Raw genomic sequence first — 18,323 nt, 5'->3', positions numbered from 1 at the left:
TCGTATAGGCAGGAGAATAGTGTGTTGCGTGTACTCAGTTGTTTCACGAATACCGCGAGTGGTTTGCGCGTGCGAGCCCGGCCGCGTTTTTCGCGAAGGCAATTCGTTTTCTACGCGGAAAGCGATAATTTCCTTGTGTATAATAGATCGCATTGGAGGTGCGCGGGGGGCGCGCGTACCCTATCATTCCAAGTTTTCGCCTCGAAGAGATATAACGGTTTTGTGAACGAAAATCTATGCTCGCTCGTACGACGGTGGTGCCTCTCAGTCGAGTGTGTGTGACAATCGCGAGCAATGTAACCGTTCCGTGACGTCAGACACGGCTAATCAAGTGCACACACAGCACTAGAGTTTGCGCACTCGCGCACACCTATACATTGCCGACACATACTCAACACGCCGCGCCGCGCTGTGCCGTGCCGCGCAGCGATCGTAGAGAGCGCGTATGGGATCGTGCTGCGCACGGAGATAAAAAGAGAGAGAGGCAGGGAAAATTGTACGGTAGCACCGAGTGATAGACGAAAGAAAACGAAGGGCGTGGAGGGGTGAGAAGGAAGACGAGAACGATAAGAAAGGAGATACGACGAAGGCTATCGACGGGAAGAAAACGAAGGAGAGAAGGAGAGATCAAAGACGCATATCTTTTTCTCATCCATCGAGAGAGAAAAAGAGAGAGAGAGAGATACAGACAAACAGACAGACAGACAGACAGACAGACATGGGCGGGCTCGAGACGACGAGAGAAAGGCGAAGGTTCGTTCGCTAGAACTTCTCTTTTCTTCGTTGAGGCTGAAAGCGGTTGGGCGACGCCTCTCTATTTAGGATGTCTATATTTCGAGCTTCCACGAGATAGAAGAGATAAGTTCTTTAAAATTAATCGTTGAGTAAGAACGACACGGAACAGCGGCAGTAGCGCAGCAGTTCGACACAGTGCGCATACGGTGTGTGTACGTGCTCGCGTGTGGTGTGCTCGAGAACAGGAGAAAGAGAGATAGAATGACTAAGAGTGTTTTGAGTGGGGGAAGTCTTTACCGTGCTGGTATCGAGAGTGGAGGGGAGAGCGCGAAAAGGAGAGCCGCGGTCGCGTCTCGTGGCGCCCCGCTGTGCTTTTCTACAGAAAACTGTTGCAACCTATACGATTCGTTCTGTCGTTCTTGGCGTTAAAGGCGGACGTAGAAGAGCCTCAAAAACGAAGAAACTAACGAGAGACGTATTTAAGAACGTGCCGAAAAGACTCGACGATTGGAGATTTTAGAAGAAACATTGTTCTTTCGGTAAGAGGAAACGAAAGATAGAAGAATTTGTTCGTTTTCGCGTATAAATTGTCCGAAGTGTGCGTTATTTCGCGTGTGTGCGATAATCGAAGAAGAGGAGAGTGTACGACATTGTCGTCGTTGTCGTCCGTAGTCGATAGAGGCCGATATTTACGCGTGCGTCCGTTACGATATAACAGGAAAATGGCCTTTCCATCGGACGACGAGTGTTGTCTTTGAGTCGTAAACGAGCGAGAAAGATTATCAACGTCATCTCTTTTCTTTCTTTTTTGGTTGCTCTTGCGTCCTGTGTTGTCGCGCGTGTTTTCCTTTTTCTCGTCGGTAAGGTCCGCTCGTATTAGTGGCTTGTATACGTAGAGACGTTTTCCGACCAAGTAGACAGTGAGAGAGAGAGAGAGAGAAAGAGAGAGAGAGAGAAAGAGAGAGAGTGCGTGCGCGCGCGCGCGTGTGTATATGTGAGAAAAACTCTCGGGGAGGTGTCGTCTCCTCCTGACATGGAAGAACGATCCCTTTTCCCGATATCGACGGGCACCTACGTCGGTGAGAAGCAATTTTTGTTCTCCTCGATATTATCGTAATGTCATATGTTATTCGATACGTCGTTAAAGTGTATCAATCCTTATTCTTTCAATCTCTTTCCTAATAATTTATCATGATTTGGATTTCTAAAGACAAATCCTACGCATAACCTCTCTTTTTCTTTTTACAAGTTGTCAACTTGGTTAAGTTTCCAGCGTAGCTAGAAAGATATCAAGCAAGTTTTTAAAAGAAGGTAAAGAAAAAAAAAAGAATAATAATCATTTTAATAATAATTATAATAATTCGAATATATAATAATAATTCATTTTGTTTGTATCTTTGAATTGACTTTATACCATAGGCATGAAAATATTTCAAAGGAGAAACGAGGTTAGGTGACATTGTAACTGAGAAATCGTAATACATTCGATTTAAATTCCAAATGCGGATACACATGAGAATGCTCCGAATGAGAAACCTTTGAGGTTATGTGATGTTGTAATTTCAAACCTGAGTAATATTAGATTTAAATAAACCAAACAAGTATAGGTGAGAACATTTCAAAAAAGAAACTGTTGCGATTATGTGACGTTTTAATAAAGAATACACGAGAATATTATTCGATTTAAATGACAAGAAAGAGATCCAAAATCTTCGAGAAAAAGTATGCGCGCGACGATTCTCTCTCCTCTCTTTTTCTGCGGGCCCTCTCCTCCTAGCCCACCCCACCTCACCTCACCCCACTCCTCGCCCCTTCGGCGAGACGAGCTTCGTAGAATCGAAGAACATAGCCACCTTCGCACGGCCCAATGCGCATGCCCCGCGCGTTAACGTTACGAGATACATATATAAGTTTGCAAACGAAGAGGCGCGTCACGAGACGTTCGTTCGTTCGTTCATTTCTTCGTTCGTTTGTTCTCTCGCTCGTTCGCGAGACTTCGAAAAGCGACTCGAATTTCGATGGATCGCTGTGCGTGCGATTATTACAAGAGAACGTTGACTACACTCGTGTCACTCGAGACGTTTCTTTTCAAGAGATTCTCTTTTATCTGTAGATAACGATTCATCATCGTTACAATTACCTTATATTCTCTTTGTTGTCAAAGATCTTACATAATTATTTTACATTGTTTACCCTTTATAATCAATTTCTCTCTTTGCGCGTCTAAATCAAAAATTATTTAATGTGAAACTTTATTAATGATGTCGGTATCGTCAGCATTTAATATAGTATTTTGTTTCTGTATAATAGTATAGTATTGGATTGGCCAATAAGTATATTCTATAGTTTTATATAAAAATATAAAAATATCTTATAAGAGAGTAATATGTACGCTTACACACACAAACACACACACACAATACCAAATCTGCCAATTTGAGAGGTTCCTGAAGAAAAAAGAAAGACTATTGATTGTTATTTTTAATCAATTTGATTTTACAATAATAAGCAAAGAAAGACAACTGAGTTAATTCGATTAACTTCAGTTACTATAATAATTATAATATCGATAATATTTGTGAAAGGGATGGTGTAGAATTGTAGTGTTAAAGTTACATGATGTTATAGAGGAATTTTTCGAATGCTTGAATAAATAATCAAGACGAAATGTTGCCAGCTTCAGTCATGTAAAGATTCGAATTCGGGTCATCGTTGTTGCGATAGAGCAATAAATGGCCTACTTTCCGAAATCCCTCGAGTCGTAACGAGTTCAGAACGATAACGTCTATTTCGTGGATAGGCATCATTCTTCACGTATCTAAATTCTATGCTTAAAAGGCAATTTTTTGATCATTTTTAAACAAACGCATCGCTTTGCAATACACGCACACAAATATGTATGATGTTTGTGTGCATACGTGTATGTATATATATACATATATACATATATATATATATATATATATATATATATATATATATATATATCGATTTTAGATGACTCGAGGTCGATAAACGAGGGCATTCGGATTAACAATGCGCTATCTGACAGATAATAATTTCTTATCGTAACTACGTTTCTTTGGTAAAGAGATGCTTGTTTCTTTGAAATAACCTACTCATACCACGTGGATATAATGGAGTAATGCGTAAAACTATAAAACTTTGGATACGAATCAAAGATTAATTAAAAATTTGTCAACATTTTAAATTTAATATTTCAAACAAAATATGTTTTGTAATTTTTAAGTAGCAATGTAGTATAGTATTTGCATATACATGCAATATCAGTATCATGGGACTAGATTTATCTATAATCTCTTCGTTGAGTAATTAATTAAAATAGAAAATGAGGAAGTAAGGTTTTTCAGTGTCACGAGAAAGACTACGTCAAAGGATTTTTTTTTTTATATAAGATGCAGTTTTCTAGGAAATTTTTCTTTTTTTTTTTTCAAGATAGTGCTCGCCCCCCCCCCCCACCTTTACACATACACTTACGGGGATATATCGATATTGATTATCACTATTAATAATATTTATACGACGAAGAGAGCGAATAATATTGGATAATATTTAGAATCATTTCTGATTTATACCTACTGATATTTATTTACTTTGTTCGTTTCCTTTTTATGCGAAAATAGCAATAAAATTATTATACGAGTGTATTGAGAAAAGATATAATATTTATGATTTGTAAATTGTCACGAAGAAATTTTTTGATTATATATATATATATATAATAACGAGTACAATAACGAGAATGGTTTATGGCGAAAAGATGATTAAAAATAAGATAAAAAGATGGAAAAAAATGCGCGGAGTATATAATTTATAAAAGCTATATTATATAGCGTTTTTCTTTTCTTCTCTTTCTTTGAGTCATTGTAAAAGTATCATATATTTTCTACTTTTCTCACACATACGTGATATTTGATTGCATCGCTGGAATTCACTGCATGTGATTCGTTGCATTCCACGATTCATTCGTGTTACATCTCTTTATTTATCTAAAAGTTATTGAAAATTTGAATGCGTATTGGCCAACCCAGTACATTTAGAATAGAAAAGAAAGATATGGTTTTTATTATGCTTAAAAAAATATCAAATAAATTTCGACTAATAAATGTTTTCTCTTATATTTTAGAACCGATCGACGAATCGTTAAGGTTTCGTACAATCAACACGAGAGAATTATAACTGTGAGGAGTATAAGGGAAAAAGTGATAAAGGTGGAGGTGGAGGTGGAGGAGGGTGGAGGACGGTCGCGTCGTCGTCGAGGAGTTCGACGATTGAAAATTATGTTCAAACTGAATGTTACGGGAGTGGCGAAGAAGAAGAAGAGGAATTCGATCGGGCTATCTTGCTCGTGTAGAGAAAAAGAAATTGAGGAGAAGGAGGAAGACGGGGAGGAGGTCGTCTCCGGCTTTGCCGTCCTCGTCCTCGTCGTTGACGTCGTTGACGTCGTTGACGTCGTTGACGTCGTGGACGTCGTTTCGTCGTTTAAAAACGTTAGATATCACGATTCCCGTGAAAGTCGTACCGACTACTACTACTGCTCTCGTATCATCTTCATTTCTCATCGAGACGAAGAAGACGAAGAGAAAAAGAAGGAGAAGAAGAAGGATACTGGTGAACTTCGATAAACAAGAGGCCAACGAGAAAGCGATAGGCCTCGTTTTACGACGAATCGTGAACGAAGAGAGAGAAAAACTCCAATTTCGGAAGTGCTTCGGAAGAAAGTAGTTTGGTGAAAACTTGTGCTCGCTATTATTTTCTTCGGCTATTATTATTTTCGTTTCGTTTCGTTTCGTTCTGTTCCGTTCCGTTTCGTTTTGCTTTCTTTCTTCTTTTTCTTCTTCCTCCTCTTCCTTTTTTCTTTTTTTTCTTATTCGGTGAATATACATAGAGAAAAATCATCGTTCCTTGTGAGTTCGGTGAACTCGTGCATCTTTCTCTTAACGTGACTTGTTTGGCAGAGGTGTCTTTGGATTTTCAGACATTTCGCACGGATCTTCCCCGGCAATGCGACGCCGCGCCTATTCTCCATGAGAGGAGGCACATGTCCATTGCTACGGCTGAAAATGCAGGGTAAGTTTTGTCCATTTTTCTTTTTCCTTTTTTCCTCATATTCTTAAATCATTGTTGCTATTTCGGATGCTAGTTCGATGTTAGGCCCGAAAAGCATCGATCATCTCGATTTGATGATTCTTCTTTCCGCCGAGATATGTAGAGAGTGAATTTGAAAATTGGAAGCAGCGTGAAATCGAGACGGCCAAAACATCTTCTTTAGCCTTTATCGTTCACGCCGTGATGTTATATAACGAGTTACGATTCGGATCGTACGTCGTTGCATCGAATTTGCGTGCGCGAATCAAAACGACTTCCACTCCTTCTACGTTACTTTATTCTCTTCTCTCTCTTGCTTCTCCTCCCCTACATTAAACGTGGAAACGCGAAATTCGTTGATTCGTCATCGAGAAGAAAGGCACGGGCCATGCTCATAGCATTTCTATCTCTCTTTTTTCTCTCTCTCTCTCTCTCTCTCTCTCTCTCTTTCTTTCTTTACAAGGAGGAGCATTATTAGCTGAAGAAATTTTATTCGATGACGAGTAATACTGCGCTTCTTTGGATTGGGGATGGGGCAGAGGAAGAGGGAGGAGAGGTACGATATCAACGTCCGTCGTAAATACGTTATTTTTAGTATTCAACGCGCTTAACAACGATTACTATACAGTGTCAAGATATCTTTAATCGTTCCGTGGATGTTTGCCTCGGCGCTGACATTGATTGGCTGACAAGTTGCGTGACCTCCTTGTGTCGTTGATCGTAAAGAAAATTTGAACGTTTCAAGAGGGAAAACGTAAGATATACCTATTCTCAGTATAATTTTTCCTTCTACAGAAACTATTAAGCGTTTACCTATGGATATTTTCTTTTTTAATTTATCTATTCGTATTTCTCGTAGAAACAATCGAAAAGGAAACGTAGTCGATAAAGTTCGTAAAGTTCAAAGAGGGAAACTATAAGATACGTTTAATGTAATTTTTTTTCTATTGTAGGAAGTAGTATTTCGCATTTTATTAGTTTATTTGTTTTGCCGGTCGAATAAATCGGCGGATTTCTTTGACTCGGCCAATTTCGCATAATTTCGACGTCCTCGAGGCTTCGTTGATGAAGGGTCTGATTTCAGAGGTAGGCAATCATAGCGAATTATCGGCATATTTTTCGTCATTAGCTTACTTGGCCGATAGTCGAAGAACTAGAGGGAACAAACGACCACCGTTAGATCCTATATCGTGTAGTTCCTTCATAGAGAGGAATCTTCTCAAGGTCAACAGCAGGCAAGCAGTCGGCAAAGCGGCAGGCGGTGGCGGTGGCGGTGGCGGTGGCGGTGGCGACTATCCCAACTCCAGGCCACGAGGCACACGCGCTTGTTCTTATGTGGCCTCCTCCTCCTTTCCTTTCCTCTCCTCTCTCTCTCTCTCTCAAACACACACACTTTCATTAACCACACAAGCGTATACTCTCCGTCTGTTTCGGATCAGGCCCTTCCGGCCGGCCTTTCCTAGTTCTAGTTCCCCTCCTCGGATGTGTTGGTCGAATGCATCGTCTTCTTAATTCTTCTCGAAAATGTTCTATCTCATTTTCGACGTCCAAGCTTTGATCGGCTTTATCTTGAAAATGCTGATTCGACTATGTGAAATTGAAAAAAAGTGGGGAGACAGAGCATTGAACGCTGTCTAATCTTTTGTCTCTGAATGGCATTTGAATAATTTCGACTGCAGGAAATATCGATTAGTCGTACGTTTGCTTGTTCGGGAGTTAACTGCTTTCTCGATTCCCGCCCGTATACATATCGATCGGTCCCGTATGATAACAGGGCCGTGAACGTTCATAAATTCCGTCTTAGTACCGTTGATGTTAAGAGTATTTCTTTTTATTAAAAAAATGATTGTTTATTACCTTGACGTCATTTCTTATTAATTTACTCGAACGGAATCCGAGGTTAACAACCTTTTCCACCCCCTTCTCTATCTCTCCCCTTCAAAGGCAAAGTAAGCTTGACGAGGAAGTAAAACTTGAGCGTAACGTCTTAAAAGTATCGCTAAAAACTCGTTTAGTACATTTCTTATTTTTCGATCGTTATGTATCGGCCAATCTCAGAAAGATCCAATAAAAAAAAAGAGAGAGAGAGAGAGAGAGAGAGAGAGAGAGAGAGAGAGAGAGAGAGAGAGAGAGAGAGAGAGAGAGAGGGAGGGAGGGAGGGAGGGAGACAGGCGAGGGTGAGGGAGAGCCCTCGGAGAAAAAGAAGTAGAGAGACCTCGTTTCCTCGGCAATTTAGGCATGCACCCGCTTCTTCTCCTCTCCCACCTAGCAGCTACCTATCTACCTTCCTACCTGCCACTCGGTGGGGGCTAAAATTACGTTTTCTTGGTAAAGCAACGCAAGAAGTGAAGCCACGGCCGAGCAAAAGGATCAAAATCGTTGACCGAGTGTGCGCATGCTGCTGCTGCTGTTGTTGCCGCTGCTGCTGCTGCTGCTGCTGCTCGAGAAAGAGGGAGAGGGGGGAGAGGGAGTAGGCAGTTTTGTCTAGAAAGTTAGGCGACGTCGAGGGGATGACCATGGAAGTAAACTACGTTACACAAGCTTAACGGCATGCTGCTGTTACGGCACACCGCGTGTTGTCGCTACTTGTGAGAGAAACTCGGCACAGAGAGAATATTGTTTTTGCTAAAAATTCAAGCAGAATTCACAAGGCGTTTGGAACAAGCGTGTTCTTTAAGTTAATGCGAATTTCTCTTGATTCTCCGCGACTTCGTGACGCGAGTATGATATTTTTGTGTGTCTTTCGTGGCACTGGCCCAAAGCAAGCACGTGACCCTTTCGTTTCTAGGGTGTTAGAGAGAGAGACAGAGAGAGACAGAGACAGAGAGAGAGAGAGAGAGAGAGAGAGAGAGAGAGAGAGAAAGAGAGAGAGAGAGAGAGAGAAGGGGGAGGAATGGTATTATCGTTAGTAGGGAGTAAGATTCTTGTAAAAATCTGTCATTAATTTATCGTTTGTTGTTGCGTGGAAAACGCTGACATTTGATTCTCTTTCGATATTGTCATCGCTGGCATTAGCGAATAAGCGCGTCGTTTTCGCTGCCACTCCTCCTTTTTCTTTAACTAAGAAACATAACGGTCGACGGCTTCGACGCTATCGTAAGTATCGTATTCCGGTCACGAGATACTGAGCCGATCGCGTCCGAGTTTGTTACTTTAACGACGATCCAAGATCTTCAGTGAAGGGAAAAATCAAATTTTATTTCACACGTGTCCGATATATTTTTGATCATCAATGTACCTATCATAGATTTTAGTGGAACAGGAATAAAATTGAATGAAATAATCGCGTAAAAGAAAATATATCTATTCCAGAATGCGTACCTTCGATTAGGAAGAACTTTACGATAGAATTTACAGTTCATAGGTATTATTCCATAAGATAAAAGTATCATTTATGATCCCTCATAATGTAAAATCCTAATTTGGCCTTAAAAGAAAAGCCGTATCAAAAGCAGATTCAAATTCTGTTGAAAATTGTACTCGGTTAAACGTGAATATACTCTGCGTCGACTGTGGCGGCATCCGCGAAATCGATACAACGCGTTCACGAACACATTGCACCGGACTACGGACTAGAAGGCACGACTACAATAATAAGAAGTAGGAAGAGTAGGAGTAGAGAGGGTGAAGGATGAAGAGGAGGAGGAAACCGAGGGAGGATGGCAGTAGCGACGCGACGATGGCGACGACGCCGACGCCGCTTGTCGAGAGAAACGATCTCTCTCTCTCTCTTTCTCTCTCTCTCTCTCTCGCTCTCTCTCTTTCTCTTCCCCTCTCCGATGAGAGGTAAAGAGGGAACGTTATATCGCGGAGGGATGGAGAGCGGCACATATCGACCGGTCTACGAAGAACGAGCGCCAGTCGAGAACAGGGGTCAAGGTCGTCGAATGTACCACGCCTGCCTCCATCACCCAATAACGCGACCGACGTAGACTAGTAGAGTAGAATACTTTTCTCTTTTCTCTTACATATTCACCACCATTTTCTTTTCATTTTTACATTCAATAACCACCTTTACAAATTTGATAATCTCTAATAATCTCTTTGAAGTTATTATTAATTCACGTTTAAGAAGTATCTAGATGAGAAGTTATTGTGTTCGTTTACCTTGTTTCTGTAATAATTTAGAGAGTAGAAGTTCTGATGTAAGACGCTATCCTCGAAAGAAGACTGACTATACTTGGATTTATGATTCATCTCTTTAACGAAACAATGGCTGGGAATGTAGACGTGAAAAATTTCAAGTCTGGTACGAGAACAATAATAAAATCTCGGGGTCTAATTTATTTGGAAATTTCTTCTTCGTATAAAAAATATAACTATCGGATGGAAATGGACGGATGAAATGCCGGTACTTACTTATCGACTCGCCGGGGACTCGTTTATTTCCATTATGTTCGCTCGAAGTATTTCATGGTTGTTCCTAACGACATTCACTGTACAATTTCACGCTTCGCACGAAGCGATTGCGTCGCCGTGCGGTGTCGAAACGCACACGGGAGTCGTGTGTGCGGAGGAATTCGAGTACGGCACGCGTTCTTTGCTCGACGTGTCTTGGCCTCGACGATTTTTACACCGGGAAATCGATAAACTTTGCTTTCATAATAATATAGGTACTTGAACGTATTTATGATTCGGACTTTTCGAACGTTAAAAAGAAAGAAAGAAAGAAAAGAAGGAAGGAAGGAAGAAGTTGGTAAAATCCTAAAAGACAAAAATGTCAATTTGTTAAAACAGTCTAGAAGTAGTGATAAATTTTCCCCATACAAACGAGTTCCAAGCATAGAAAGATGTATTCGAAATATCGGTAAACGTGCTTTCGAGACAAGGTCGAAACGTATAGAGTATCTTGTCTCCGAAGGGAGCGTTCGCATTTCGGCAGAAGCGAAGCGTGTGGAATTTCATTTTGTGTCTTGAACGCTTCGCTCCGCTCCGTTTCTCCTCTTCTCTCCTCTCCTCTCCTCTCTTCTCCTCTCCACTCTTCGTTCACGTTCCGCACTGTCCTGCCCTAACCGTGCGGCGCACCGTAAAAAGAACCTAAACGCCCTAGCCGTAGACAGATTCTATAAGGCTCCCTCGAACCCTTTGTTCTCCGAAGGCCACGAATTTTGCCCGTATACGCCTAGTCTCGGCCATTATTATTATTATTATATAACCTAACCGAACGATATATCTAGTTTCGCTTCGAAACCATGATCGCGTTGCCTCGACGAAAACGTGTTTCTTTTTTCTCAACGATCCAAATTCTATATTCTGCCTTTAATAATTTTAATCTTAATAAGTTTTTATCGAAACTGAAGCATTCGTTTAAACCTTTACAGAGATGATAGTTTTAGTTATTCAATTTTGTTTATTCGGTGTAAGATTAGAATATATTTTTCGAGACATAGAATCACTTTATGAAAATATTCTTCAATAAGATGCGAGGGGTTTGATTCGATTTATATAATAGTGCAAGTTTCTGTAGACGTATCGCTAATCTTCGAACTGTCGTCGTAACGAGTCCATCCACATCGTTACCTCCTTTTTATCGCTTTCGCGTTTCGTATACATATACGATATAATCTCTGTGATTAGAGATAACAAAATTGAAATTTCTCGTCGATCGCTCGCGATCAGTCAGCACTATTATTTAACGTTCACATTAGCCGCTTGTCTTTACTCGTACAAAAAAAGATTTGAACCAAAGTAGCAATATAATAGCAACAATTAGTAATATATACCAAGTACAATAATTAGTACACTAGTTAGTACGCTAATTAAATCGAAAATCTATTATTTGCCATTACTGCTGTCTAATGTACGAAACAACATTCAAAATTTGAAAATCTTTTTTCTCTCTTTCTTTTCTCTCTCTCTCTCTCTCTCTCTCTCTCTTTTCCTCTCCCTCCATATTCATCGATGAGTTTCCACTCGGTTTGAAAATACCAACCGCGATTTACATCGATGCTCGTCGATGCTTCTCGTGGGGCAGGTCAGTCCAGCTCGCACGGTATATGCCTACTTGGCATAACGTGCGCGCGCGCAACTTACGCTTCCTTCGGACTTTTTCCCGTCGAATCAAAACTCCTCCAACTTCTCCTTTTGCGTATAGTCTGCCGGTTCTAAATTCAGAGTAAGTTAGTGTTTCCTATAGACCATGCTTCTCGCATCGATCCTTTAGGTTCTATAAGGTTCTAAAATGCTCACAAACAAACTACATCATCTACAAAGCATATTTGTCGTTAAAAGTTTAATTTTTCCTTTTAATATTCATTCCGGTATTAATCGTTAATAATCGTTATTGAAATATAAAAATGTAGGCTCGTTGAAAAATTTAATGACGTACGTCCGCCGAAAAGGCTTCGCACGTAATTTTTTCCAAGACAAAGACGTGTATTCTAAAACGTTCAAGTTCTTTCTTAGGGAACTGAAAAGAAGGAATACTTGCTATCGGTAAAAGGGGAGGTACAAGGGTTTGACCTTGAAGGCAGCCGGCCTCGCGGAGAATCGTGTACGTGTTATAATCTGTCCAGCTTTTCGGCCGTTCTTTCGCATGAAATTTTGCTCCCTTTCGATGCAAGACGTTCTCCGACGACCGGATTTTAATTTTAACGTCAAGGGAGAGGGAGAGAGAGAGATAGATAGAGAGAGAGACAGAGAGAGAGAGAGAGAGAAAGAGAGAGAAAGAGAGAGAGAGAGAGAGAGAGGAGCATACGACGACGTTCTAAGAACTCGCTCTTCTTCCCTCTCTCTTAGTGTTTTTTTTTCTCCATTTTTAAGGCACGATCTACGCGGTTCGTAAATCCCCGCATTTTCGGTAGATGCACTTTTAAAAGAAAGAAAAGAGAGGAAACAACCCTTATTTGAAATTCGTCGAGTAGAGAGTCTACTATCGATCCATGCCAAGCCCTGACCGATGCGTTACGTGTAAACGCGTAACCTATGCGCGTTCAATGCATTATAACGCAACGTACATAGGTATGGATCTATTGTTCCTTTCGAAATTTCATTTCTATAATCAAAATTAATTAACAAATTTTTAAGTAGGAAGGGAACTCATTTACCGCGTATTAGGAGGTGCGTCCCTTGATCTCGTAAGAACTGCGTGTTTCTCTGCAATCGTCTAGCGTTTCAACTGCTGACGTCGGTGGTACCCGCAGCAACGACCGCAGCGGAAATTCGAGCGGCAAAGTTAGTTCGCGATCGAGCCTCGTCATCGTACGTCCACCTACACAAATATTGATACTCTCAACGTGTCATCATCTTTTTTTTTTGCGCTCGTAGTCTTCGTCTTCGTTTTATAAGTTATTATTTTTCTTATATCGTGTTTGAATATCCTCCGTTGTGTATTAATTTTCTGTTTTGAAAATCTTCCGTGTTAATTTTGTTAAAAGTTGACAAAGTCGAAAGTCGAAATGCATCCCTGTCATATAAGAAATAAAGAAAAAAGGAAGAAAGAAAATCTTTTCTCGGGAAAGATTTTGACTCTCTATCTCTTTTCGGAGATGACGATATTCCTTTGGTATCGTAGGAGGAGGAGATCACGTACTTGCTTAAACGTTGACGATCGTTTTCGCATAATTTTTAATGGATTGAGTTCATTGCGACGATATATGTATTTTCCAACAAAAAAATTTTTTTTTCTACGAATTTTAACACGAAACATTAATTCGCGAACAATGTTTTCTCCGCGCAATCACCGTCTAGGAGTCCCTAGACGAAGAAAAAAAATCGGGAAAAAAGAAAAAAGAAAAATAAAAAGAAAAAAAAAAAAAAGAAAAAAATGATCGATCCGTCGTATTGATTCGTTACGTAACGCTGTCCTGCCCTAGAAGAACCGAGCCTGGACAGTGGAGGAGAGATGGGGTGAGGAGGACGCGTCGCGTCGCGTCGCGTCTAAACCACTCCCTCTCTCCTCTTTCTCTATCTCTCTTTCTCTCTTCCTCCCGTGACGTAAAGACGCGAGTTACGTCATCATAGCAACAGCGGGGACACCGAGGCGGCGTCGTCTGTCGACATGGCAACTATTTCTCTCCCTTCCCACGTTACGTCTACATCGTGTTTATCATTAGCATCTCATCAAGCATAGCAGTATACTTGGTATTGTATAGCAATCTTTCGTCCTTTTCTTACAGTTAGTTTTGTTTGCCACGCACACACGTACGCATCGGTTGATTAACTCCCTATAATGCTGTGTAATTCATACATTCGTATTAGGTGTAGTTAATGCATTACTCGTAGTTTTTATTATATTGTTTATTGAAGAAGAAAAAAAAGAACGGCTCGTTCGAATTCCGATCGAGGTATCTCAAGCGAGTCGAACGATAGAAATGGGACCGAGCCAAAAGCGAATTTCAGGTTGCCATGAGAGAGAAATGGAGAGTCGTTCCGAGTATCCAGCTGGTGCTACAAGTTCAATCTGGCAGCTGTTCGAAAGCACGAACTTGGGAGAAGGAGAGGAAGAGAGAGAGAGAGAAAGAGAGAGAGAGGGAGAGGGAGAGTGTGCGAGAGCGGGGGGAGAGGTTTGAGAGGGAAGAAAAAGCGACCGAGCGTCGCTCATCGATGGAAGAGATCGTAGACGTCATCGAGGCGTATCGGTTTAAAGTTCGATCGATGCGAACGGTACGTCGGTCGCTGAAACGCCATGGTGTGTCCGAGCTCTCGGTAAAACGAGGACACGCGTTTTTCTTACTTTTTTCTTTTCTCTCTTTCTTTCTTTTTTTGTTTTTTTTTTCTTTTTTTTTTTCCATTCTTAAAACCAATAATAATCTGTTTAGATTTTGATTTCTACTTTGTCTTTGTTAATTGCTTGCTTTTGCATCCGATGAAAAGATTTTGTCGATAGTCGTAAACATTTTTCAAATGTTTTTATTTAAATTTAGAACGAGAAGGAAATCTTCGCATAAATAACGGATCAAGATTCATAGGTCGTTTCGATACTGTCACTGTTTTCCGTGCTGGAAACGATAAAACGATAAAACGGCTAGTCCGTGGTTGTTCGTAGGAAGTGACCGCACATTTAATTTGGTCGAGGTCTCTCGGTTACGCTTCGCTAGTAACACACTTCTCTGGTATAGGCACGTGCTCGTAAACTGTTCCAAAGACGCGAGTACCTCAGCCACGGCCATCGACCAGAGAGTTTCTGCGCTTAACTACCAATGTGTGTATACCCACCTCTCTGTTAGTGACCTACGCTTTCGCCGTTCCGATTCTTCTTTACGGAGTTCAGGTTCACTTTCCTTCGTCGTCCTCGCACGTTTGCCGTTCCCCTTACTCCTCACTCCTCTCTGTCTTTGAGTAAAAATTTTCTTTACGAGTCGAGATTTCCTAAAGATGATAGAAATGTTAGCAAGATTTATAACTGATATTATGAAATTCCCAGGAAAAGTTTTTTTTTTTTTCTTTTTATATATATATATATATTTAATTTTAACGTTTAAGACTCCAATTCGTATAGCGTTGTAATTTATTCACAAACTAAGTCCTTTTTCAGGAATAATTTCAATTGATCAATTTTTTATTTCGATCCTTTCGATTAAATTTATTTTTTGTGTCTACTTGCGACTTTTTGTCAGCTAAAAAGGATTAATCATTTTGTATCTTCACGTTTCTTATTTTTTGAAACAATACGTCCTCGTCATCTTCGTCGTCGTCCTCGTCATCTTCGTCGTCGTCCTCGTCATCTTCGTCGTCGTCGTCGTCGTCGTCGTCGTCGTCGTCGTCGTCGTCGTCGTCGTCGTCGTCGTCGTCGTCGTCATCGTCTAGTTTATACTTTTTCTAGATGAGTTTGACGCATTGCAAAATGAATTTCCAGAGATTTCGATCTTCATTAAAACGTTGCCTTTCTTTTCGAACGACGATCGACGATGGTAATTTTGAAAGTGAATTCGGTTGCTTGGTGAAAGCCGGTTGATGTCTTGATAAAGAACGCGCGACACGGTCATCGAATCGCAGAATCGTTCTCTTTCGTTAATTCGTTTTTTTTTTTTTTCCATTAAATTTAGTCTAGCGGTTTGCATTACGAAAGATCTTTCGAATCTTTCTAAAGATCGTTCGTTTAGTTAACTGCCATAGAAGGTTATTGGTGAACTGCTATTTCACTTTGCAGAGTTTAATCCAAATATTCCTAATATTACATGCTTTGAGTAACAACGCTCACAGAACTTACAGAACTGTCCTTCGTTTTTAAAATAATTATTCCTTTTTATCATCAATCGATGAAACGATCAGTTATATGAAAAAATAAACTTTATCACGGAGAATGAGAAAAAGGGAAATCGTTTGATCTTACGAAATGAATTATCAAGAACGAGTTGATCATAGAGATCGTTGGGATAGAATTTTAACGAATAAAATAGTTAATGTTAAGAACAGGTGTTCGTCCGTGAAAGTGTGAGTTTACCGTGATTGGAAACGCGCTAGAAGCGAACGTCGCAACGGAGGACGATATATATCGACTGGAAGGAAGGCGAATGAGTGGTCGTATCGGTATGCAAGAAAGAGACGGTCAACCTTGGAGGGATCGGAACTTTAGAAGGCAGGAAGAATGTCGCATGAAAGTTGTATGAAAACGAAAACGTTGAAAACTTTGTGAAAATCTCGATCTTTTCCTGATCTCTACCTACCAAAAATGTATATCTTGCGATGTATATCTTGCTTGGGTCGACGATACAGGTTCTATTCTGTGAAAAAAATTAGACCGTGTAATAATTTGATTTTTAAATCTTTGCTAAAATCAGAGAATTGTTGTATAAAACGTATTGTTCAAAGAATGAATATGCCTTTCCTTCTTGTACGAATCTAACAGCTTTGATATAATCGTCCTTTGAAAAAATCAAATGAAAGAAATAAAAGAAGTAAAGAGAGAGAGATACTCCGACAGAGTCGAGAACGTCTCGCTCGCGGGCCGACGCGCATGTCCGCGTTGCCATGATCGCCCTGGCCCACTGACCTATATTACACGCGGGTACAGGTCCCGCATTTACGTGTCGACCCACAACCGATACTCCGAGCGTGGCGTCACAGCCGAGCCACGCTAGTTTGTTCGTTTCGCGTCACGATTTTTCTTCTTTCTCGCACCTTAGCTTTACTCTTTTTCTCTCTTTCTCATTCACACAAATACATACACAGTCTCTCTCCCTCTTCCTCTTGATAATAGGAAATAAGTCAATCTATGATCTGGTGACGTTCGTGTATACTAGAAAAAAAGAGAAGGGAAGATACACGAGTGTGTGCGGGTGTTGCTGAGTGTCTCTCTCTCTCTCTCTCTCTCTCTCTCTCTTTCTTTTCTGCAAGAATTTAGTGCCGTCGTTGCTGCTATTAGGTGACAGGAGAAAGAGAAGAAGAGAAATCCTCTTTTCTCTCTCTCTCTTTCTCTTTTTCTCTCTCTCTTTCTCTCTCTCTCTCTCTCTCTCTCTCTCTCTCTCTCTCTCTCTCTCTCTCTCTTTCTCTCTCTCTTTCCTCTCTTGTCGTTGTTAACGCGGTGAAAAGAGAAGCCGAAAGAAGAAGAGGTTTTTCCTTTCTCTCTCTCTTTCTCTCTCTTTCTCTCTCTCTTTCTCTCTCTCTCTCTCTCTCTCTCTCTCTCTCTCTTTCTCTCTCTCTTTCTCTTTCTTTCTTTCTCTCTCTCTCTCTCTCTCTCTCTCTTTCTCTCTCTCTCTCTCTTTCTTTCTTTCTTTCTTTCTTTCTTTCTTTCTTTTCATCTTCTCTGCAAGAATTTAGTGTTATCGTCCCCGTTATTAACTTGCTGAAAAGAGAAACCAAAAGAAGTAGAGAAGAAGAGAGGTTCTTCCTGTCTGTCTCTCTTTTTTCACTTCTCTGCAAGAATTTAGCGTTATCTTTACTGTTATTAGACTGGTGAAAAAAGAAACCAAAAAAAAAGAAGTCTGGATTAGGATAAACCTGGGCAGAGAGAAAAAGGGAGAGAGAGAGAGAGAGAGAGAGAGAGAGAGAGAGAGAGAGAGAGAGAGAGAGAGAGAGAGAGAGAGAGAGAGAGAGAGAGAGAATCGTAGCAAGTGTCGAACAAATGACAGCAACGTGGATGCACGATGCAAGGTGCTTTTCTATGTGATAAGTTATGACGTAGGATCACTGATCATGTTCACTCTCTCACCTACTTTTGCATCTCTTTTCATCAGATCGGAAGAGGGTGCGCGCGTCTTCCCGACGGCCGTATCCCCTCCGTTCCGTCCATTCCATTCCGTTCGGTTTCATGGCGCATCGTGCAGTAGCAAGAATGAAAAAGTCAGTGGGTGTTGTTTCCTAGTTGATGACGTTCGAGGTCAAGAGTTTGAGTGTATTAATAATAATGGGGACCGAAGGAATAAGAAGAAAGATTATTATCGTGAAAGAAAAGAAATCGAATTTGTCTATTTTCGGGATGTTCCCTGTGTTTTCTTCCACAAGACGGAAAATTGGAATTCTTGTGATCGCAGGGAAAAATCGCTCGGTGAGAGGCTTATATTCTCGCGCGCAAAAGTTATTGATCAAGGCTCGCTTCG

General features: G+C 40.7%; 1 protein-coding gene across 13 annotated transcripts in view; it reads left to right on the top strand.

The window, feature by feature from the left end:
* The first annotated feature begins 24 nt into the window (after positions 1 to 24).
* The window catches only part of LOC118449282 (uncharacterized), a 41,029-nt gene continuing 22,730 nt past the window's right edge, over positions 25 to 18,323 (top strand). For 5 of the 13 annotated variants that reach the window (XM_085662837.1, XM_035883668.2, XM_035883669.2 and 2 more), the window contains exons 1-2: positions 26 to 1,274; positions 4,883 to 5,826. In XM_085662837.1, the coding sequence (XP_085518963.1) occupies positions 5,798 to 5,826 (29 nt within the window). In that variant the 5' untranslated portion in view covers positions 26 to 1,274; positions 4,883 to 5,797. The other 8 variants (XM_085662839.1, XM_035883675.2, XM_035883666.2 and 5 more) reach the window with 7 other exon arrangements.

This window comes from Vespa mandarinia, chromosome 19, assembly GCF_050613455.1.
Source record: "Vespa mandarinia isolate Hongniang chromosome 19, ASM5061345v1, whole genome shotgun sequence".
Classification (NCBI taxonomy): domain Eukaryota; kingdom Metazoa; phylum Arthropoda; class Insecta; order Hymenoptera; family Vespidae; genus Vespa; species Vespa mandarinia.
Note: the sequence above shows the minus strand (reverse complement) of the source record. Positions and strands in the feature narration are given on the sequence as shown.